Here is a 26,143-nt window from a genome sequence, read left to right as displayed (position 1 = left end):
CTTGTGCAATGTGCAAAGTTTCAGCAAGATTACTATCCGCGTTCAATGACTCGTGCAACAAAGATGGTCATTTCATTCATAAAGCTGAAATGACGATGTTCCCTTAAATATCACAATACATCCAAAAATTGACTGAAGGGAAAGCGAGACACCACCTTTTGTCGCTCTGGCTCTTGGGTATCTAACAAAACATTGTGCATAATAATAACACCCTAGGCCTGTGTGTGTGTGTGTGTGTGTGTGTGTGTGCGTGTGCGTGCGTGCGTGCGTGCGTGCGTGCGTGCTTGCGTGCGTGTGTGTGTGTGTGTGTGTGTGTGTGCGTGCGATTTGCCTTGCATTTGATCAACAAAATATATGTTATGCCGACAATAAGTAAAGTAAGTTATATCGCTTTTGCAGCCTTGTTTGTGGAGATGAAATAATAATAACATTTAATCAAATCAATTCCAGGACAATACAGGATATAACAGAATCGACATATATCTGGGCATCTAGGCTCGTGATCGTACTATAACAAGTCGGCGCCTAACCATCGTCTAACAGACAACAGATGAGCAAACGTATTTCGAAGTAATAAATTGAGATGACATTGGTCATTGTTTATAAATATTATATGTAAACAATCTGAACTTGGTGATGTTCCTAAAATCAGCAACATACCTATGCTCGTGGATTTCATCAATCAGTGAAGATCTAAGACTTGCATCACACTGTGTTTGTGGCTGATGGTTGTAAGAAAAAGCAATTCCGTTTTTAATAAAGAAAAACCTCTTCACCTGTACTTTTCTCATTCATTTTTCAGCTTCTATATATAAGTTGAATATTATAAAGTTGTGATGTGGACTCAACTGTGATCTAATTCTTTTGTATGCATAATGTTTGTTAATCATATTTGTTCAAAATATATTATACATTCTGTCAATATTTAACGTTATAGTAAATGACATTAATTTTGTTGTAAACATGTTTAGATTGTGGATAAGTTTGTGTGTATGTGGTGTTTAGACTGTGAGACGATGTCTCATGTCATGTGTATGTACACTAAACGTGTTTAAATAGAAAACGGCAAATGTGCATTCCTTTTGAGATTTAAACACATGTCTTGCATGTCAACATTCTAAAGCATGATGACCAGTGTACATGTATGGGCATGTCATTTGTTAAGTATATATAACACATATATAAACTAGTTTCGCGTTATGAACCGTATGGATAGGTCAACTCTGATAAAGCAGAAACTATTAAGTTCAGAATGTATCAGCACAAATGTACACAATGGCTCAACTAAAGACCCTACAATCGAATGTAGTCTGTCTCCTTCCTATCTCCCGCTCTTGTTGTGTGGGGACAGAGGTGGCCCAATCGTCTGGGGTCACAGTTCGCCGTGTAGTATTGCGTCCCTCAACTTAGCAAGAAGTGAGCTCGAACCAAAATCCGGCCTGATTAGCATTCTTTGGTTGTCAGCCCCATATCTGTGCCAGTGGTTTTGACCTCATTTGGACAGATACGTTCTGCATCACTTTGGACGTTTCTTCAAAATAAGTTGACACACCGTCATACTTCTAAAATACTGCTGGATGTAACGTTAAACCACAATCACTCGATCACTGGTGGATATAGCGTCTGCCCGGAGAGCGGAAGTTCGCTAGTTCGATCCCCGGCCGTGTCATACCAAACTACGTAAAAAATGAAACCTGCTGATGCCCGGCCTGGCGTTTGGCATTGGGAGGATAAAACAAGGACTGGTCGGCTAAGAGTCAGTGTGGTATTAGCGGGCTAACACTATAAATCCGGCATTCCTCCAGCTAGCACAAGTAGCAACACACACACACACAAACACACACACACACACACACACACACACACACACACACACACACACACACATACGTGCATGCACGTCACTTTATAAGTGCAGTAATCTTGAACGCGAGGTCAAACCCCATTTCACCTCACCTCACCTCACCTCACCTCACCTCACCTCACACATTCATACCTGTAGTTTATGGTTTTGAGTTGAGGATATACCTTATCTATTGTCAAACTTGTTTCTGTCGCATAATAACCCATGTAGCATATACAGTTAACAACAGAGCCGCTGTACTGTTTCTGAAGGGTTGTTGGTTGATTACCTGTCCGATATTCATAAGGCTTTTCACCTTCCTATTGAACCTTTAATGAATACAAACTTATTATATGTATAAACAACCTTCATAGTGATTGAGTGATCGTTGATCAGTCTTAGAAATAACAGTACAATACGTACAACAAGTGATATGTACACCTAACCTTCATAAGGACAGACGTGACTCGTTGTTAAACTTGATTGGTTGTCAATACAGGTGTCAGAACATTAGTTGTCATCCGTGATAATATTTGCACATTTGGGAACATACTTAAGTATGGGATTTATATTCAAGCCTGCAAACAGGGCAGTGGTGATTTGTAAATAGCTCTCGGAGAGAAGTTTATTTATCGAGAAAAAGCTCATGTATCACGTTGATTGGTTTACAACACTGAAAGTGGAGATAACATGTTTAACACCTACCGTACAGGCCAACAAGAGGACCGGGAGGAATCTTAATCCAAGATTCATTTTGGATACGATGACATGTACATCCGATGAGAGGTGCTAGCTGCTTCCATGATCACACTGCTGCATATAAGAATCAGTGGGCGTTTGTAGCAATTTACTTCCTCATTGTGAAGTTGACAAGATATTACAGCCCAGTGACGCTCCCAGCTGACAAAAGTTTGTGATAAGCTCGATAACTTAGATAGCACACACACACACTGCACACGTGACATGCACTGAAACATTGGAGGTTAAAAGCTAAACTGCAGTTGTCGGGCTTGGTCGGACGTCATTCAGTCGTCTTTGAATCTCGTCCAACAGGTGCTCAGTGGGATGTAAATCGGGATTGAGGGCAGGCCACTGCATGGTTCTGATGCCATTCTGCTGGAGGAAATCTCTTGTTGCTCTCACAGTGTGGGTACGGGTGTTGTCATGCTGAAACTCGTGGTTGCAGCGATGTGCCAAATGAGGTATGGGGTGTGGTCTCAAGACTTGATCAATGTACCGAGCTGGTGTATCACCATTGCCTCTCCCTGGACCGAATCCCGGTTCGCCCCGATAATGTTTCTAGGTTTGTCAGCACCATACCCATGCTAGTGGTTTTCACAGAAGTGGTAAACGTCTGAGACATGCGTCACTTCGGGCTTTCCTCCGACATTAAGCTGACACGTCGTGATATAACTGGAATACTGTTAAAAGCGGCATTAAACCCAACTCACTCACTCACTCACTCACTCACTCACTAATTGTACATATACAATGACTGTCGAAAATGACTGAAAAGAAGTTACTGTACTATTTTATAAATATTAGCTTCCGCTCTTTAATAGGGTTTATTGTGATTTGATAACCTCTGACTGACCAATCAAAATCGAGTATTATATATTGATAAATGAAAATGTATACAAGCATGATAATGCCTATTTCAGCAATGCCAAAGGATTTGAAACAGAATTCTTTACAAAAGTAGTTGTCGGGTGCATAGTAATTTTATAATTAAGTGAAAGAATATATATTGGTACTTTTAATGTTAACTGATTTGAAAGTTAAGCCTGGAAACTACTGAAACTTTCAGAGTGACTGGTGGAATGCTGTCCAACGACATTCGGCTGAGGCGGTCTGTACATAATCGAATCTAAACTAGGGAAACCAGTGACTGTTACCATTAGCAATCTGGCAAGACATGAGGTACTGGGGATGTATTCTGACCCAGAAACCACATGGAACGCTTTTCCCCTGACAACCCTTGCTAATAAACAAGAATATACCACGTGAGTGAGCCAGTGATTGTTGTTTAGAACAGCAGTCGTAAATACAACACGAATAGGAAGTCTTATGTGCATCAAACATTTGACTCGTTTGATAAGGACATATTTGACTGACTCGTTATCAAACCACATTGTCAATACAGCTCTCAAATCATTAGTTTTCATCCGTGACAATATTTGCAATTTATGCTACATAGTTTCGGATTATATTGAAACCAGCAAAGTGACAGTAGGTGTTTTGTGTTGTGATTGGGTACCAGCAGTCGGCGAGAAATGTTGATATCGAGAAAGATCACGTATCATGTTGCTAGATTTACAACTTTGAACTAGGACGTGGAGATAGCATGCGTGAAACACCCTATCTCACAGGCCACCAGGAATAGCAGGAGAAAACATAGTTTTGATCCCAGACTTATTTTGGAGGCAATGTACATCCTATGAGAGGTGCTAGTTGCTTACATGACCACACACAACTGCATGTAAGAATCAGTAGGCGTTTGTTGTAAACTACTTCCTCTTTGTGAAGTTGACAAGATATTACAGCCCAGAGACGTCCCCGGCTAACAGAAGATTGTGATAAGCTCGATAATTCAGATAACACAAACACTGCACAAGTGACATGCACTGAAGGTCAAAGCATATCTTTACACAAGTTATCAACTCCGTCAACTTTACTTCACCAACAACTGTTCTTATTTGTATTCTTCAATTAAATAACGAATTTGGCACATAATGCGAATGGTTCTGGTGACTCAAATGATGCGAGCATGTGGCAGTTGCAAATTGAAAATATGTGTATTCAATTCATAACGAATTGTTATGCACGTATGCTTCTGCAATACTGATATAAGATTTATTCAAATGTTACCAGACAATTCAAATCATTAGATGTTTGAACTGATATGTCATCGTATCTCAATTGCGTGGAGCGATGCTCATACTGTCAATCACTGGATTGTCTAGTCCAGACTCGATTATTTACAGACCGCCGTCATATAGCTGGAATAGTGCTGAGTGCGGCGTTAAACAAACAAACAAACAACAATCATTGGTTGTTTAAGAGCTCCCGAACTCGAATGGTAAAGAGCTCAAGACCCTCTCCGTGGTGTTGTTGAACAGCGGTTAGTGGTTCAACAACCATGGGTGCGTCAAACAAAAGACATTATATGATGGTACGTATTGTTACCCTGCCTGGTGCTCGGCATTACGGAAAAAAGCACTAAGGAGTGATCGGTATAATATCTGAGTGCAATATCCATGTTAAACTGAGGCATGTCATCTCAGTGAACTCGGACTGTAAAACTGGCTTAAATCCGGAAGAAAGCAGCCACACACCAATGCACGTTGCTTTGTAAGGGCAATAAACTTGGACGCGTTCATAAACCGCATCTCACGTCACTTTTTAATCTAGATACTCCGGGGGCACTTGGTGGTCCATTACCCTTAGTTCCTGACATGTGGAGCAGAACGGTTGTATTCCGTGTTCACTGGTCATATTATTCGTCATTCGTGATAATCGATATTACAATAATATTTAATGTGAGTTGAAGTATATAGAACTCTACATGTAGTGGAGTCATTGCCAAACAAACTCGACATACTGAACTATCAATGTGCACATTCCCTTGCAGTCACCAAAGTCAACCTATGTAGACGGATTAAAATCATTTTATGGTATGACTTGCCCTTGGTAAAATCGCAGAAGATGACACTTTGTTTATGATATTTAAAAGATATCCCCTTCTGACAGGCATAATGGGTTACCTTCATCCTTTCTCAAAAGGATAGCACACGGTCGCATCGATAGTACCTTCAGCAGCAGGACAGTTGTAGGCTGAAAACATCTGTCTGTTCGTCGGAGATTTACCCCTATTGTCCCCATTTTTGTCAATAAGCTGTTGCGTTTTCTACACATCTATCCAAGTTGATCATTATGTGAAGATTAGAAGCGATCCCGCGCAGTCTTTTGTTTGATTCAATTTGAGAGGCAACTACATTGAATCGGCTGTTCAGGTTTTCTGACTTGGTGGATAGAATGTCATAGTACCCCACGACGTTGATCATGATATTTACCATAGGGAGGTATCTATTAAATAATTATATATTTTTACCTTTTACGTATTGGAGAACTGGGAATTATGCATAACACAGGAAGGGGGGTAAGCGATATTTACAACCACTATTGTTACCATTTATTTTCAGGATAATGATGTCCACAGGTGAGTAGTATATAGCTTTGCATGTTTTTGGGTAAGGGATCCGGTCAACGGGATATATTGCTAGGCGGTATGTTTCACTTCCGGTCGGAGTAAACTTACAGACATATGAAATAACAACAAGGATCACATTCAATATAATGAACAAAAAAGGTAAGGGATCATGAATATTTCCGGCATTTTCTTTTTTATATTTCATAAAAATACCCAAACAATATTTATGATCCCTTGGGGTCTTTTTATTCACTATATATAAAGAATAATATATATAAGTAAGTAACATCTTAAAGTTTTAATTCAAGTAAGAGGCCACAGGCCCATAGAACCAAACATTACAGGAATACAATTACTGATAAAGTTATTTATACAATTTTTATTGCATTCAATATGAATTTTGATAACTGTACAATAGTAGGTTTATGTTCAGAAGGCATCAGGCGAACAAAGGATTCCAGTGACGGATATAAAGTATTTAGGATCAATGTATCGATTTCTTAAATCATTAAAAGCGGGACATACAAGTGCAAAATGGTATTCATTTTCCACTGGATTTATATGTAATTGATATTGATGAATGCCAAGGTTTGCATTGGCATGTTGTAATCGGATACACGTTGTTTAAACTGAGATATAAAAAGATATACATTTCCAACATATGGCATCATCCAGGCATCAAAGCCAAACTGGAATAAGATATGTTATATTTTATCAATACAGCATCAGATACGTTTGCTTCGGTAATCGGCCATTATTCATAATGACTAGGTAAGCCCGATATTTTACACACTATGTTACATAGGTGAGAAATAATGAAGGTCGACTACTTTCTCCAAGAACAGCATCATTACAAGCACTTACATTCTAAGTCTGAACTTTCTCAATTTGATCCACAACTTTGTATCCCAAAAGTTCGGAGCCGTATGTAAGGATGGGCAGAACCATGCTATCGCAAATCTTTAGTGCAGTCGTAATTGGTAAGTCACAACACATTGAATGCATATATATACTTACTCCACCTGCTTTGCCAACATCTGTTTCGATCTCGTCTAAACTAGGTTATGTGTAAAATAAAGACCAAGATAAATTATAAAGGGGACGGTTTCGATCTGAGAGGCCCTGTAACACCATTTTTCATACATACACAGATATCCGCCATTTCGGAATACAAAAATCTTAGATTTTGTATATCTAGGTTCATACCCATTTTTTAACAGAAGTTGCTAACGCAGTTTGCCTGCGAAATAACAGTGGGCTTACCATACATCCTTGGCGAGTACCAACCCAGCACTGACAAAAGTCTGTGAAACCTTGATCTGGCCGTACAAGTCTGTAGTTTTGAATACATATTTCTTACAACAGTTATAATATTTTCATTTATCATATAATGGGTAGGTTTCTCGGCAGGATAAAGCCAACGGATAAAAACTATATCCGTTGGGGTCATATGCGGATAGAGATGCAAATATCAAAGGTCAAGTAGGGACTACTTTCACTGTTTATAAACAAACATGGCGTCGCCCTCGTCATTCGGCGATCGAGTCAGAATTAACCATCGGGAATCTGGATAAACTACAGGGATAATTGCTATCATTATCAAAAGAGCAGTCTTATATACTGAAAATCAGTGTCTAACTGTGACGTAGCTAAGGCATTTTATAAGTTTTTGTAACTTTGGAGATATAAATTTCGAAACAATTTTGCGAGGGCATGAGGCCTAGCCAAGCGGGATCAGTAGCCATATCTGTGCTTGTAGACCTCTGCGGCTTGAAACCTTCTCCACAAATTTAAATAGTTTGATTTGGCCGAAATATGTTTGAATTGTTACCTTCTTTCGTTTTGTCGCTGTATGTACATCTGACTACACTTCTTAACATTATGACAGGGTAGACCGGGTGTCAACAACGTCTGACCGTAGCCGTGACATCTCATAGACTAGGGTTAGATTAGCTTCCCTTTGACAAAGGGCAGTTACTCTAGCGGACAGACCGATGGATTGCCGCGAAAGGCAATTAAAAACAACTGTTGTTTTGCGTATATGTTGCTTCGCCACTGTATAAGAAACAGATTTCAGTTTGAACTATATTGGCTACTGTCACTGTCCGACTGACACATCACTTACCCTGTGACGTAATAAATATTAATGCGCGCATTCCAGGAAAACTCCCAATGTTTCGGTAATGTTTGTGAGACAGGGAAAGCGATTTTAAAGCACAGAATTAAAGAATGACATTATATGATAAAGAGGTTATCACGCTTCTGTGTTTGGGGATGGTAAATATCCTGTATTAGGAATAAACACTATGTATTTATCTCGCCCTGTAACACCATTTTTCATACATACACAGATATCCGCCATTTCGGAATACAAAAATCTTAGATTTTGTATATCTAGGTTCATACCCATTTTTTCACAGAAGTTGCTAACGCAGTTTGCCTGCGAAATAACAGTGGGCTTACCAAACATCCTTGGCGAGTACCAACCCAGCACTGACAAAAGTCTGTGAAACCTTGATCTGTCCGTACACAAGTCTGTAGTTTTGAATACATATTTCTTACAACAGTTAAAATATTTTCATGTATTCAACAGCTAATAAGTCGATGGCAACGTAAAGTGTGATTTACGCAGTCAAAGGCTTTTGAGAAGTCTATGGAGAAAACATAATTCTCCCACCTGTTGATTTAAAGATGTATCATCCCATAAAGAGAAAACATGTCGAATAACCTTTCCTGAATCCAGCTTGATTTATGTAAATAACACTATTTTCATGAGACCAATTTTGGAGTCTCTGGTTTAATATTTTGGTGAAAACCTTTCCATTGACTGGTAATAATATATGTTAACATTCGAATAAAAGAAATCAGTGGCAAAGACTTCAGACATCTACAGCGTCACCAGTGTTTATGCTTTGCTGAAATGCAAATTAGTTACTCCATTATTGACGACAAGAATTAACGACTTAAACTTGTGTGAAATTTTTCACCTCTTCTTTACATTATAATTGTATATTCTGTTAAGCCCAAAAGAAATAGTTTGCTTAAAACAATTACAGAATGTCATATCTCTACAATATTGGCAACACGTATCAACTTAAATGAATAATCGCAGTTACATCTGCTATACATTTCATTACCTTTGAAAGCAACACACTACATGTGATTAATAAAGGAGTGGACTGGTGTACAGACAAACATGTTAGTCAAACATGTTAAATGACGTAGAGAATATGGTTCCAGTTCCAGTAATAAGTGTCTTTAATCATAGACGCAATATATATGCATTGTTATTGAAGCACGTGTACATGTTTGTATGTTTGTATTTCTCTTCACAAGCGTGCCTGCACAGTGTCGTACAAATGCTTGTCGTGATTATTTATTTGAGTATTCAACGATTCATACGTCTCTTGTTTTCTGATATCTACGTTCTCATAATAATTATTCGCCAATGCATTCGGGTTATCACTGGTAGATCCACATGCTACTTCATCGTAGGGAGTGTCTTCTCTGTGCCCTGTACCGTCTTTACCTCGAACCGTCAAATTCAATGCATGGCTTTCTCCTCGTGATCTCAATGTCTTTGCTGGCTGAACAACCTTACTGAAAGTTCAGATACAACAGAAGTGAAGGACAAAAGGGACATGGCCGACATGAAAGAATCATATTTGCTCAAACGAGATTCTGAAATGCGTTCTAGTGTTCTAGTTAGTTATTTATTACATAAACCATACGATATTTCACATCGTAAAAAGCAATTTAGAATAGAAGGTTTATCATACATGTATGCTTCAGCTTGATAGAGTGGGTTTTATGAAGTTGGGAAAAGGTCATAACACATGATATTCCACTGCAGTTAACATAACATTTTCGACAAGGCAAAATAATGACAATAAGTAATTTATGGAGTCTGCTCTTACCGTTCGTTTTTTTTCATGAAAATGTTTCTATATAAACTGTAAATATCTCACTTAACTCGTAAATCGAGATTGTTTATATTTTTAACATTTTGCAAATACAAGGGGGATTGAGATTTTCACGTTTTATATTTGTAATTAAATAATGTAATTTTCCGGTTGACAATTACACAAAAGATATGTTATAAATAGGAAACGCCATGTGTCTCGTGCAATATCATGTTTCACTCGATACATGGAATTTAATTTTATAACTATATATTGAGAATAATATTATCTAAGCAGGGTATAATACTCACAAATATATGACAAGGATTATGATGACAGAAAGCAGGATAGCGGTGGTCACCCCAAAGGCGATCCATGGTGTGACATTTTTGTCAGCCAGCAGTTCTATACAAAAGTGAATGAGAAAGAAAGAAAGTGATATTCTCATAAGTATATCCTTCCGAGGCTGAGGTGTTACATGTACCAATTTATATGTCAGGAATATATAAATATCGCGACGTTAAAATACACATTAATCATCAAAACAAGAGGGGGAAATCTGAACAAAGATATATGTATTGCTGATTCCAGCAAATGTACCACCAAATCCCTGTCTCCAAAAAAAGGCTTCAGAACCCTTTCCCAATAAGAATCATAAGAAGTCGATTTAACGATCCGACTATGCTACGATCATGTTTATGAATCACTATCAAATAATGATTATACCAGGTGTTCGCGAAAAGGTGAGCATATCCTGCCCCACCGTCAGCATCTGTCACAAACACATACATAGGAAAATCAATTGTTCACCTGACTAAACGTAGTACCATCAAGGAAGGAGTCTTTAAAAGGCATTAAGAAGTGATACACATAAGGAAGAGAATGCATATACTCCGAAACGTTGTGTTCCTCATAATAAAGAAGTTGACATCCATAATTTCTCCTCCTGATCAAGGAAGGGCTTTCCTTCTATTCACAGAAAGTATTTGAGACACGTGGAATTAATTACCATCTGGATTCCCCAAACCTCAAAAAGCGTTGCTAACATTTGTGCAGTCTCGTGACAAGATCTGAATTCATTCCTTTATCCCTGTACATTCGTCACTAAGGGCGCTGTCCATATATCTATTTACATCACTAGCTTCAAAGTTTCAGGACAATTTGTTAAAAATGAAAATGTTCTGAAAAAAATGAAATGAATATGTGAAATGTTGGACTTAGGGACAAGAAGCAGGCATCCCAATGGTCACCGATTGTGCTTTCCTTCTTTGTGATCTGTAATAATGTATATGAATTTAGCTTAAGCTTCAAGTATATCAATGATCTGATATTGTTCATTGATAGTCAAACTGCTTATATGCCTAACAGAACTAGAAATAGGGGAGACCGATGAAGCCGTCTCATCTGTTTCATATTTTAATCAATGTAACAAGATGAAGAATGACATCTGAGATACAAAGACCTTTCTAAGTTTGACATCCAGCGCAATTCCCTATTTTGATTTGTGCCATATGTCACCATGGTGGTTTTCCATATGAACAATCACATAACCTTTGCAAGTGTTTGTGGCAGTGCCACCGATGTGTGGGTGTTATTTGACATAATCATGTCAACATTCGCTTATACCAAGTTGAGTGTTTCTTTAAACAATTCGTTTTTATTTTTTCGATGGAGATAGTGAAAACTGATTAAAGAAATTAAGTATGAGGGCAAATCATGTACTCTTATACTTAATCTCTAAATCTACTGAAAAGTGAAGTTTGTCAGAAAGAAAACATAAAGTTAACGGTGTATTACACAGATTTTTAAGGATTCATTTCTTTTCTTTTCTTATTATACACGTATATTTCATATAAATCATGCATCAATAACATACGTTCTGTTCTGAAGTTACCGAAGGGTTCTGTAGATGTACAGCCAGCAATGGTACATGCCACAGCAACAACCCTGGAAGAAAAACTGTAATTAAAATCGTCTTAGGGGCCTATTCGTTTGGATATATAGTTTTTTGCTTGAGACTGCCCTTCAAAACACACCAAAACAATTCTCTGAAAGGAGGAGGCAAAGAATTATTAAAAAGAGGTTTGTCTGAATGAACATTTAATGCAAAGACTATTTACCATGTAGTCGTGATATGTATTTCTACAATCATGCCACTGCTATTTTAATAAGTTGCCAATCCCCATTATTAATCATCATCACCATTCCATTGTACATTTACTGTGGTAACTATGTCACTTCTCATTAACTACTGTTTATACTTATGACTTAATCTGTGTCATGTGGCCCTGGCTATATAAGTTTTGGTCCTTAGACGAAAAACGGGAATATCTCACACTTAGCCTGATATATGTAGGTGCACAGGGGCATCAACCCATCAACCATTGGCATTATTTGTGCTCAACTGGCATACAGTGCTTCTTGTGAATGGGGGCACGGGTGGCCCTGTCGTCTAAGGCGCCGCGATTCGCTGTGCAGAGTTGCGTCCCTTGGGCACGCAAGAAACCTATGATTGTGGGTTCGAATCCCGGTTCGCCCCGATTATGTTTCTAGGTTTGTCAGCACCATACCCGTGCTCGTGGGTTTCACCGAAGTGGTAAACGTCTGAGACCTGCATCACTTCGGGCTTTCCTCCAACATTAAGCTGACACGCCGCGATATAACTGGAATACTGTTAAAAGCGGCGTTAAACCCAACTCACTCACTCACTCACTCACTCTTGTGAATGTAAAACTTGTATGTACCGCAAACAAACGTCTCCAACCCACGTGCACCTCGAGTTGTTAAAATATTTTAGATCCACGCAAACAACCAGAAGCATTCATATTTAGTGTGTAATTCCCGAAAACAAATTCATCTTTTCAATTTTTTTCGGAAGCAACTTTCGTTTCCAGAATATCACTCTGTGTACTCCTCTGACAAGTATAAATTGGCACGGCTCCCGTGGCCTAAAGCTATGAACACACAATGCCATCTAGAAAGTGTTGAAATGTAACAAATGTTATATTTGGGATAACATGTACACTTTCTTAGAAAGGGGTACACAAAGTACGTGATCTAGACTACCGATTGTCGAACTTTCATTTTTGTGGAAGCCTCGATGGCAGAGTTGGTCAGCTCGCTAACTTTGTGTGCTGGCGATAAGCTAAAGGTGCCTCACATTGGCGGTGTGTGTTCGAATCCCAGATGGGACACATCCAAAGATAGTACGAGAATCTACGCTTAACTAATAAAGTGTAATCCCAAATTTAACATTTGTTACATTAGATCACTTTTTGAATGGCATTGTGTATTCATAACTTGTCACATATTATTAGAAATAAGATGTTTTCATAATTTGGGGGGGAATGAGGAGAAGCCGTAGAACGAATTGTATATTTGTGTGACCTTGCATGATATAGATGCCTCGCAACGCCGAAGACGGTCCTTTTATTCCCTTTTTGTCGAGGGTACATTGTGTGAAACACATTATTGGTAGCATCGTTTTGCTATTGCTTGCATAACAGAAGCGGGCGTAAACAGCTCCCACTCAGTCTGGATAATCGTCGGCAAAGCTCGGACATAACGTGTTATCAAATGCTTAGAACACTCGACTGGTCATCATGTTTGTATGGCATCATATAGAACAATCGATGAACAAATGATGCTTACTTATATATGGTATCTTGTTCCAGAGGTCCATTGCAGTATCGGTCTTTTTCACTGTCGCAATTGGCATCCACACCAACCGAGTAAGAAATAAAATCCTTCCCTGAAATCAGAAGTCAATGCAGGTTTTATACTCGGCATTTGAAAATGGTCTCAGGAAAGGAAATAGACATTGAGCGATACGAATCAGTTTCTAATAAGTTCTACTATGGTTAAAGGATAGAGCTATGTACAATTTAATGTAGTATTAAATGTTTGTTATTATCTTTAATAATAGTAATTAGTATTTGACATTTTTCTTTTCGTAATTGTATATATATATACATATATACCTATGTTACCTGTAGAAGCACTCCTCCTTTTCCTAATATGAATCAGGTAGTGTTCTGGGGTGGGGCGGTAAGAACCCTTATACCCACTATTCTTCCACTTATACCAGTTTTTCCATGTGTCCCAATCCGTCATATTTTCTGGACGCTTTGATGATTTTTCTGTATGCACGGAAAAATTAGTTTGAACATTAATGTAAATGTGCGTCATTCAAACTGGTTGTGAATTAATGTGTTCACTTACATATAACTGCAAAAGAGATAGCCATGTAAATAACTAGTTCTCCATGATGATTATGCCATCGTGATATTATGCCTTTAGCAGGGTCTTGAGGCATCCATTCAAAACATCAAATTATCGGTATTTCTCCGTTTTGCGTCTCATGTAGTATTCTATGTATTGCCATTTGACAAGTTAAGAAATTAAACAACAGCGTTTTTTATGTTATTCTCGAAACGCAGTGCCAATAAATGTTCTCGACTCTCTGAATTTGGCCTTTTTCGGGGGTTTTCTTTCGTAATATTGGTTGACGTATTGTTTGTGTTTCTAATACGGACACGCACAATCTCACGCACACGCACAATCTCACGCACACGCACACGCACACGCACACGCACACGCACAGCACAACCACATACTGAAGTTAAGCCTTTACTTGGGGTGTTATAAGATAAAATCTTAACGTCGCATAAGCAACAATCCCTAATAGATTATTTAGTTTACCATTTTTCTTCATGACAAGAATTCCAGCTTCAATAATTTTCCCATTAGTACCGTCCAGAAGTGTTGTTGAATCAAACGAGACAGTAAAAGATGTGTCTGTGGCAACGTCTTTGCTTTGAGCTGCTGTGCTGATAGATATTTCTGTCGAAGTCTTTGTCAGGGGTTCTGTGAACGAAAAAATACAGAAATATTAATGCATTAGGTATTAATTTTCTAAGCTATTCAATATGATCCGTATTGTATTATATCATTATTTTGTAAATACTCATTTGAATATATTACACGAGGATTAAAAGGGTTCCTATTATAGAGACAATATATTATTTACTTGTATAAATTACGTATTACATTGAATACAGTACACGCCTGAACCCTGCGGTGTCATTTCATGTTCAGGATGTTATTGAATATGCAAGCGACTCTCCAAATTTGTCAGCTAAAAACATCTATACTTACTACCAGCAAGAGCAGGGAACACGTTTGACTGTTTCGTTTTGCCTGTGTACATTGCATTAGCGGAAACCTTTTCAAAAGAAAACAAACATTACTTCGTGAAATTGAACGCTGGAATGAAAAAGTAGAAATAGAAGTAGTGTTGCTTCAAACAACCATGTCAACATTAATACGGATATCAATTACCATGACGTCTTACGCGTGCAAAAGTCGAAATGGACGCAGAATATATAAATGTGTGTCGATAAGTTTATGGTTTGTTTCTCACCCAGTGAGATAACCTTTCCAAAGGAACATGTTCTGGCTAAAATACCAAAACAAATCATCTGCAAGGTCCAAAGGTGGCTATTTGACTTTGAAAGCCTGCCTAGCTTAATGCCTGTTAAAATCACCTTGCGAACGTTGCCCTACTAAGAACTGCTTCAAACATCTTATTAATATAAAGTAAACAAGCTACTTGAAGATAAACATCTTATTATTCATTGACCTTGAATCATGTCATTTCCGACTAAAAGGGGACATAGTACATACCATGCCGTTACAGGAAGTTTACCTTTGCTAATTCGTGTATGTGCATAGATGATATATCACTTCCCACTCTGCGAATGCAATACATTTCAGCATAACAGATGTTTAATTAAGTTTGGGACGAAACTATTTAATATATTTGAATTTGTTGAGATTAAAATTATCGTGAAACAAAAGTGGCTCTAGCTCCAAATAAATATTAACAATTAAAAACTACGATGTCATAAGATCTATTGTTTCATTACAATGCTGCCCTATCACCACACCTCAATGCAACACTTGATACAAACATACTGAAAACAACGATGAGCCGAAATATTGCCTCTAAATATGTGCTTTTTAAAGCATGGTGTTAATTAATCCCTTTGTCCCATCTTTTCTGTCGAACAATAAATAGACCCCTGCGACAATTACTTAATACGTACATTGAATGTGTAGTTGTGTTCTGGTCGTACTGGTAATATGGCTGTATGTGTAGCATTACACGGATCCTCAGGTTCATAGTGGCCATAAACCATAGCTACTGCTTCCTAAAGATCAACGAAGTTTTGTTATGGCAGATTAAGGTTTTTTGGAGCTTAGTTTATACACAAACAATATAACTTTAGACCCATGAATCCTCGTTAACCTGAATTAGAACACACGCAAAGGGATATACTAAAATGAAGCTTAATACATCATTGAATACACAGTTTTCCTTCCCTTCACCAAGACAAACTTTACTAGAAATTGTTTCGTATCGCTTGATGTACTCCGTCTTTCTTTGGACCATTTTCGGAAATGTTTGGAATAAACAATACGTACTGAAGGTAAGCCAAATAAAATATAAAATAAATAAACTCAGCTTGTCAGGATCGTACTGAAAGGAATATATGAGAGTTTTCCTCATATCTTACGTGAATAACACATACGCTTGAAAGCCACACCTGCACTCGCATTTGAAAGATAATACCATTCACATGTACAGGGGAAGACGTTGCATGTGTGAATCTTAGCCAAATATATCGTGAGAACGCTTTAGTCTGGCAATTCATTGTTCATCGTCATGAGTAAAAGATAAGAATGAATATTTTTTGTTCATAACAAATAATCAGAATGAATATATGTACTTTGTACGTGTATACTGGCACAAACTAATTTTCATATCTTGATTGAATTGGTACCATCCCTTGGCGAATGCCAAATTCAGTTCTTGCCAGTTTGAACCAATTGCTTGACCATCGGATAGAAACATTTTACAAGACTGTGGAGAATACAGCTTGGGTTGTTGTTTGTATTTTGTTAACATAATGGTACCGTACCGGACCGTAATACTGTATGGTGTAATTCTTGATAAATCCGTTCCTTTCTCTTTCCTTGGGACAGTCCCAGGTGAGGTTTACAGCCGTAAAGTTGCCAGGAATCGACGAAACGCTCAAATGCTGTACTTCACAAGGTTCTGTTGTGATGTTATGAAATCATAAATTGGATTACTAGCATGTACGTATTAAATGACATTAAGAAAAGCCTCTATCCGGATACACCAAGGAGTAACTCAACATATTTGCAAGAAGATTATGTCAATTTATTGTGTCAATATGAGCATAACAACCCCTACTAGATTCTTGGGTGGTGATGCAACTTTCTCTGACCATGGGACGGGAACCTCCTTTATATGTACTGGCTATGATGCTGAACTTGTACCTCCACGAGCTCAATAGACCACCGATGGCTCTTTCAGAAGAATTGTAACCTGAAGGACAGAATTCGAACACACTTATTGGAAGAGTAAAATTTTGGTGTGAAAAGAACATGTCTCATTATTATTTTGTGTTCAAGAAAAGTGTTACTGGTGCTCATAGCGGAAATGGTCTCCACACTTTGTACCTACATATATTTAGGGAATCGTGCCCTGTATTTGGTATGACGAGCTAATCCTTTAACCACAAGGCTATCCCATCACCCCAAAATAATGTCATTTAGCAATATTTAGCTAAATGGTGTTATTGGCCTGCCTTATAAATCTACCTTAACTTATAGATCTAATCTTAATGTAATTCCAGGCATATCCAAGTAGTCTATGTACATCATATATTCCCTTTCGTCCACATGGACACATAGGCGCACACTCATCTGTTAATACACAAGCACATTCAAGTTTACATAATCACTCTAAGTTATAATCATAATAGAATTATACATTCGGTGACTCCGTAATAATTATCACCCTTCATTTTATGATACGCATTAACCACAACGATAACACGTGGCCTTGTTGCCTAACAAATTCTTCTCCTTGTTATCGTCTTTGTTTGTTTCTCAAGTGACGTCATATTTATGACGTCATATATATTACGTCATTTCAAAAACACTCACTTCGCCATCTTGTAACCGCGACATAAACGAGTACACCTACATAAACATTACACAAAACGAGTACAATTCCACCAAAAAGAAAAGCGTCGCTTGCGCACAAGTTGGTAAGACAGTAATGAGGAACAGCGCGCGTTAGCTGTTTTATCACAGTTCGCAGCCTCTCATTCGGGTAGCAATCAACATCAAAATCCCTTAGCGCCTTGTTCCTTGCTTTCACACAGCACTCCTGTTCAATTTGACACAAACCCATTGCATTCAGCGCATAATGCAATTTTGGCGCAGCTACCGCGCGACCCGCTGGCATATCAAGCTGACGCTGTTGGGTCTCACGTCTCACGCCCTTCGACGAAAGATAATAAATGGTGAGTATGTTGACTTCCGTTCGCTGTTGCCGTCAGATAACCAACCGCTTGATGACCAAATTCCGTTAAGGTTAGTATCGGACAGTTCAGGGCAGGTTATATTTAAACCATTTCAATCACAAGCACCCAAATATCTCAGCGTAAGTGCACGGACGACTGCTTTTCACATCTTCATGGGAATTTAAGTAACCCAGCATCCTGAACGGGTACAGCAGCTACTGTCCTATGTTGAAACTATCCGGGGATCGGCGATCAGGTATGGTGGTGACTCCTGGGCGTTGTATGACTACCATTTGCGCAACAAAATGGCTCGTGACCCGACCCGGTCTTGGGGAGTTACGGACGGGGACCTCTGGCTGCGTTTCATGCTACCAGGTAAGCAAGTAAATCCCCGTCAGGCTTTTCCCAACAAAGCTAACAACGACAACCAGGACAGCTTCGTATGTTGGGATTTCAACCGGTCTCGGTGCATGCTGATGGCTTGTGTATTCCCTCACAAGTGTTCAAGGTGCCATGCTACAGGACATGCAGTTCCTTTCGTCCAAGACAGTCAGCAGACAGCCACGCAAGCGGCAGCAGAGGAAACAATGCAACGCCAGGTAAGAACGCTAGCAGACCTTCCAATTAAGTTTGGAAATATCATAACTTGGCTCAAGCATTATTCTTTTTCTCACCCAAAACTTGCCTTGTACTTAATTCTTGGTTTTTCTGAAGGTTTCAGTTTACAGTATGGGGGCCACACAGGGCCGAGATTTGCAAAAAAAACTTCGGTCCGCAATGCAGCTCCCGCATGTGGTAAGAACCAAATTAGATAAAGAAATAATGCTTGGTAGAATTTCTGGCCCCTTTAATAAACCTCCATTTCCAGACCTTATAGTCTCGCCGATAGGTCTGGTAGAGAAGAAAGTGCCTGTACACACTGGGAGTACAACCCCGCAGTCAACGCTGCCGGAGGATCACTACAGGCTGATACATCACCTGTCATACCCAGAGGGTTCTTCAATCAATCAACAGAGTTCTGTTCTGTTACATATACAAAATTTGACGAAGCTATTCGGATGGTTCAAAAACTTGGAAAAGGAGCCCTGCTCGCTAAATTGGACATAAAGTCGGCGTTCAGACTCATCCCGGTACGACCAGAGGATTTTCATTTACTGGGAATGTGTTTTGGAGGAATATATTATTGACAAATGTTTACCTTTTGGATGTGCAATCTCATGTTCGTAATTTGAAAAATTCAGTACTTTTCTCCAATGGTATATCAGTAAGAAAACACTTTCATCGCATACAATGCATTACTTGGATGATTTCTTGTTGGGCGGTGAACCTGCCGTTGCCAAATGCGGTTACATGTTGCATTCAGCAATTGCGTTGTTTCAGGAATTAGGTGTACCTATTGCAGCAGACAAAACTGTTGGCCCGACAACATTGTTGACATTTCTTGGCCTCATAATCTACACCGTAGCCATGGAAGTGAGAGTACCGGCCGACAAAGTCACAGATATTGTACGGGTAATACAAACCTTGCTATCATCAAGTAAGGGCAAGGTACGTGTTTGCGAGATTCAATCACTCGCAGGTAAGTTGCAGTTTCTAACCCGTGCGATTCCAGCAGGGCGGGCCTTCTGCAGGCGGCTCTACGACACGATCCAGGGGCACTCCAGGCCACATCACAGAGTCAGGCTAACGCGGGATATGAAGGAAGATCTACAGGTATGGCTAAAGTTCCTTCATTATCATAATGGCGTGTCAGTATTTCAGCAATGATGAATGGTTGACCTCGGAACAACTGGAACTGTATACAAATGCAGCTATAGTACACGCGGCTTTGGAGGGATTGCCTAAAAGTCGGGCCGGGCCGGGCCAAGACGGGCCAAAGTGTTATTGGCTAATTACTTAATTATCGGCGATCATATCTACATATTATTGATGCAACATACACACATGACACTACTGAACAATCACCAATCCAAAACGTGCAGCATAATTAAGTAATTCGGAGTAAATCACTTAAAAACTAGAAAGTGGAGCTGTGTGTTAGCGTCGCTGATCTAGGTAACATGTAAAAGAGCAATCGTTAAACGAAATAGGATTTGACACGTATCAAATACTTCTAGCTATCGTCATACGAATTTCCATCTGTCGGCATAGCGTTTATATTATAGGAACGTACTATATCTAAGTAAATACCACTTTATAACGTCACTGTTCATCGTATTTAAAGCAGACACGTTGGTTAAAGTAGACCTCTTCTCCCTCTACTCTCGACAGTCACACAGTTCGCTCCGACTTGGCCCGGGCTGTCAAAATCAACTTTAAACAGACAGATTTATCTTCAAATGTGATTACCTCTATAGATTAGTGTTATATCTACATATACACCACTTTATAATGTTACAGATCGCAGTATTTATAGACAACAAGGGGCTCAAAGTGAAGCCCTTTTCCCTCTACATTCTCAACATAGTCTCTATCAGAAGTGTTTGGCTTGTGTTGGGTCCGACTTGGCCCGGGCGGTCAAAATCAACTTTAAACACACAGATGTATCTACAAATGTGACTTAATCTATAGATTAGTATTATATCTACCTATACACCAATTTATAATGTCCAGGTGTATCGCATTTAAAGAAATCTGCGCCCTTAAAGTGAAGCATTTTTACCGTATTTTCTTTAAAAAATCCAAGTCAGAAATGTTCGGTCCGACCTGGCCCGGGCTGTTAAAATCAACTTAAACCTCACAGATGTATCATCAAATGGATTCACATCTATAGATTAGTATTATATCTACCTATACACCACTTTATAATGTCACAGATTGCAGTATTTATAGACAACAAGGGGCTCGAAAGTGAAGCCCTTTTCCCTCTACATTCTCAACATAGTCTCTATCAGAAGTGTTTGGCTTGTGTTGGGTCCGACTTGGCCCGGGCGGTCAAAATCAACTTTAAACACACAGATGTAACTTCAAATGTGATTAAATCTATAGATTAGTGTTATATCTACCTATACACCAATTTATAATGTCCAGGTGTATCGCATTTAAAGAAATCTGCGCCCTTAAAGTGAAGCATTTTTACTGTATTTTCTTTAAAAAAATCCAAGTCAGAAATGTTCGGTCCGACCTGGCCCGGGCTGTTAAAATCAACTTAAACCTCACAGATGTATCATCAAATGTGATTAAATCTATAGATTAGTATTATATCTACCTATACACCACTTTATAATGTCACAGATTGCAGTATTTATAGACAACAAGGGTCTCGAAAGTGAAGCCCTTTTCCCTCTACATTCTCAACATAGTCTCTATCAGAAGTGTTTGGCTTGTGTTGGGTCCGACTTGGCCCGGGCGGTCAAAATCAACTTTAAACACACAGATGTATCTTCAAATGTGACTAAATCTATAGATTAGTGTTATATCTACCTATACACCAATTTATAATGTCCAGGTGTATCGCATTTAAAGAAATCTGCGCCCTTAAAGTGAAGCATTTTTACTGTATTTTCTTTAAAAAAAAAAAAGACAGAAATGTTCGGTCCGACCTGGCCCGGGCTGTTAAAATCAACTTAAACCTCACAGATGTATCTTCAAATGTGATTAAATCTATAGATTAGTATTATATCTACTTATACACCACTTTATAATGTCACAGACTGCAGTATTTATAGACAACAAGGGGCTCGAAAGTGAAGCCCTTTTCCCTCTACATTCTCAACATAGTCTCTATCAGAAGTGTTTGGCTTGTGTTGGGTCCGACTTGGCCCGGGCGGTCAAAATCAACTTTACATAGACAGATGTATCTTCAAATGTGATTAAATCTATAGATTAGTGTTATATCTATCTATACACCAATTTATAATGTCACAGATCGCAGTATTTATAGAAGACATGGGGCTTAAAGTGAAGCCCTTTTCCCCTCTACATTCTCAACATAGTCTCTATCAGAAGTGTTTGGCTTGTGTTGGGTCCGACTTGGCCCGGGCTGTTAAAATCAACTTAAACCTCACAGATGTATCATCAAATGGATACACATCTATAGATTATGATTATATATACCTATACATCACTTTATAATGTCACAGATTGCAGTATTTATAGACAACAAGGGGCTCGAAAGTGAAGCCCTTTTCCCTCTACATTCTCAACATAGTCTCTATCAGAAGTGTTTGGCTTGTGTTGGGTCCGACTTGGCCCGGGCGGTCAAAATCAACTTTAAACACACAGATGTAACTTCAAATGTGATTAAATCTATAGATTAGTGTTATATCTACCTATACACCAATTTATAATGTCCAGGTGTATCGCATTTAAAGAAATCTGCGCCCTTAAAGTGAAGCATTTTTACTGTATTTTCTTTAAAAAAATCCAAGTCAGAAATGTTCGGTCCGACCTGGCCCGGGCTGTTAAAATCAACTTAAACCTCACAGATGTATCATCAAATGTGATTAAATCTATAGATTAGTATTATATCTACCTATACACCACTTTATAATGTCACAGATTGCAGTATTTATAGACAACAAGGGTCTCGAAAGTGAAGCCCTTTTCCCTCTACATTCTCAACATAGTCTCTATCAGAAGTGTTTGGCTTGTGTTGGGTCCGACTTGGCCCGGGCGGTCAAAATCAACTTTAAACACACAGATGTATCTTCAAATGTGACTAAATCTATAGATTAGTGTTATATCTACCTATACACCAATTTATAATGTCCAGGTGTATCGCATTTAAAGAAATCTGCGCCCTTAAAGTGAAGCATTTTTACTGTATTTTCTTTAAAAAAAAAAAAGACAGAAATGTTCGGTCCGACCTGGCCCGGGCTGTTAAAATCAACTTAAACCTCACAGATGTATCTTCAAATGTGATTAAATCTATAGATTAGTATTATATCTACTTATACACCACTTTATAATGTCACAGACTGCAGTATTTATAGACAACAAGGGGCTCGAAAGTGAAGCCCTTTTCCCTCTACATTCTCAACATAGTCTCTATCAGAAGTGTTTGGCTTGTGTTGGGTCCGACTTGGCCCGGGCGGTCAAAATCAACTTTACATAGACAGATGTATCTTCAAATGTGATTAAATCTATAGATTAGTGTTATATCTACCTATACACCAATTTATAATGTCACAGATCGCAGTATTTATAGAAGACATGGGGCTTAAAGTGAAGCCCTTTTCCCCTCTACATTCTCAACATAGTCTCTATCAGAAGTGTTTGGCTTGTGTTGGGTCCGACTTGGCCCGGGCTGTTAAAATCAACTTAAACCTCACAGATGTATCATCAAATGGATTCACATCTATAGATTATGATTATATATACCTATACATCACTTTATAATGTCACAGATTGCAGTATTTATAGACAACAAGGGGCTCGAAAGTGAAGCCCTTTTCCCTCTACATTCTCAACATAGTCTCTATCAGAAGTGTTTGGCTTGTGTTGGGTCCGACTTGGCCCGGGCGGTCAAAATCAACTTTAAACACACAGATGTAACTTCAAATGTGATTAAATCTATAGATTAGTGTTATATCTACCTATACACCAATTTATAATGTCCAGGTGTATCGCATTTAAAGAAATCTGCGCCCTTAAAGTGAAGCATTTTTACTGTATTTTCTTTAAAAAATCCAAGTCAGAAATGTTCGGTCCGACCTGGCCCGGGCTGTTAAAATCAACTTAAACCTCACAGATGTATCATCAAATGGATTCACATCTATAGATTAGTATTATATCTACCTATACACCACTTTATAATGTCACAGATTGCAGTCTTTATAGACAACAAGGGGCTCGAAAGTGAAGCCCTTTTCCCTCTACATTCTCAACATAGTCTCTATCAGAAGTGTTTGGCTTGTGTTGGGTCCGACTTGGCCCGGGCGGTCAAAATCAACTTTAAACACACAGATGTATCTCCAAATGTGATTAAATCTATAGATTAGTGTTATATCTACCTATACACCAATTTATAATGTCCAGGTGTATCGCATTTAAAGAAATCTGCGCCCTTATAGTGAAGCATTTTTACTGTATTTTCTTTAAAAAATCCAAGTCAGAAATGTTCGGTCCGACCTGGCCCGGGCTGTTAAAATCAACTTAAACCTCACAGATGTATCATCAAATGGATTCACATCTATAGATTAGTATTATATCTACCTATACACCACTTTATAATGTCACAGATTGCAGTATTTATAGACAACAAGGGGCTCGAAAGTGAAGCCCTTTTCCCTCTACATTCTCAACATAGTCTCTATCAGAAGTGTTTGGCTTGTGTTGGGTCCGACTTGGCCCGGGCGGTCAAAATCAACTTTAAACACACAGATGTATCTTCAAATGTGATTAAATCTATAGATTAGTGTTATATCTACCTATACACAAATTTATAATGTCCAGGTGTGTCGCATTTAAAGAAATCTGCGCCCTTAAAGTGAAGCATTTTTACTGTATTTTCTTTAAAAAATCCAAGTCAGAAATGTTCGGTCCGACCTGGCCCGGGCTGTTAAAATCAACTTAAACCTCACAGATGTATCATCAAATGGATTCACATCTATAGATTAGTATTATATCAACCTATACATCACTTTATAATGTCACAGATTGCAGTATTTATAGACAACAAGGGGCTCGAAAGTGAAGCCCTTTTCCCTCTACATTCTCAACATAGTCTCTATCAGAAGTGTTTGGCTTGTGTTGGGTCCGACTTGGCCCGGGCGGTCAAAATCAACTTTAAACACACAGATGTATCTTCAAATGTGACTTAATCTATAGATAAGTGTTATATCTACCTATACACCAATTTATAATGTCCAGGTGTATCGCATTTAAAGAAATCTGCGCCCTTATAGTGAAGCATTTTTACTGTATTTTCTTTAAAAAATCCAAGTCAGAAATGTTCGGTCCGACCTGGCCCGGGCTGTTAAAATCAACTTAAACCTCACAGATGTATCATCAAATGGATTCACATCTATAGATTAGTATTATATCTACCTATACACCACTTTATAATGTCACAGATTGCAGTATTTATAGACAACAAGGGGCTCGAAAGTGAAGCCCTTTTCCCTCTACATTCTCAACATAGTCTCTATCAGAAGTGTTTGGCTTGTGTTGGGTCCGACTTGGCCCGGGCGGTCAAAATCAACTTTAAACACACAGATGTATCTTCAAATGTGACTAAATCTATAGATTAGTGTTATATCTACCTATACACCAATTTATAATGTCCAGGTGTATCGCATTTAAAGAAATCTGCGCCCTTAAAGTGAAGCATTTTTACTGTATTTTCTTTAAAAAAAAAAAAGACAGAAATGTTCGGTCCGACCTGGCCCGGGCTGTTAAAATCAACTTAAACCTCACAGATGTATCTTCAAATGTGATTAAATCTATAGATTAGTATTATATCTACTTATACACCACTTTATAATGTCACAGACTGCAGTATTTATAGACAACAAGGGGCTCGAAAGTGAAGCCCTTTTCCCTCTACATTCTCAACATAGTCTCTATCAGAAGTGTTTGGCTTGTGTTGGGTCCGACTTGGCCCGGGCGGTCAAAATCAACTTTACATAGACAGATGTATCTTCAAATGTGATTAAATCTATAGATTAGTGTTATATCTACCTATACACCAATTTATAATGTCACAGATCGCAGTATTTATAGAAGACATGGGGCTTAAAGTGAAGCCCTTTTCCCCTCTACATTCTCAACATAGTCTCTATCAGAAGTGTTTGGCTTGTGTTGGGTCCGACTTGGCCCGGGCTGTTAAAATCAACTTAAACCTCAC

The 26,143-nt window shown here is 38.6% G+C and overlaps 1 protein-coding gene across 6 annotated transcripts in view; it reads right to left on the bottom strand.

The window, feature by feature from the left end:
- The window catches only part of LOC124111740 (phosphatidylinositol phosphatase PTPRQ-like), a 247,471-nt gene that overhangs the window by 118,483 nt on the left and 102,845 nt on the right, over window positions 1-26,143 (bottom strand). The window contains exon 1 of one of the 6 annotated variants that reach the window (XM_048384538.1): window positions 2,549-2,717. The exons of 3 other annotated variants lie outside the window; for them this stretch is intronic. In XM_048384538.1, the coding sequence (XP_048240495.1) occupies window positions 2,549-2,596 (48 nt within the window). In that variant the 5' untranslated portion in view covers window positions 2,597-2,717. Of the gene's footprint in view, window positions 1-2,548; window positions 2,718-26,143 lie in introns of those variants that run through there. 2 more of the 6 variants (XM_048384539.1, XM_048384542.1) reach the window with 2 other exon arrangements.

This window comes from Haliotis rufescens, unplaced genomic scaffold (assembly GCF_023055435.1).
Source record: "Haliotis rufescens isolate VD_foot unplaced genomic scaffold, xgHalRufe1.0.p SCAF_5, whole genome shotgun sequence".
In the NCBI taxonomy this organism is placed as follows: Eukaryota; Metazoa; Mollusca; class Gastropoda; order Lepetellida; family Haliotidae; genus Haliotis; species Haliotis rufescens.
This window is presented reverse-complemented; position numbering and strand designations above follow the sequence as displayed.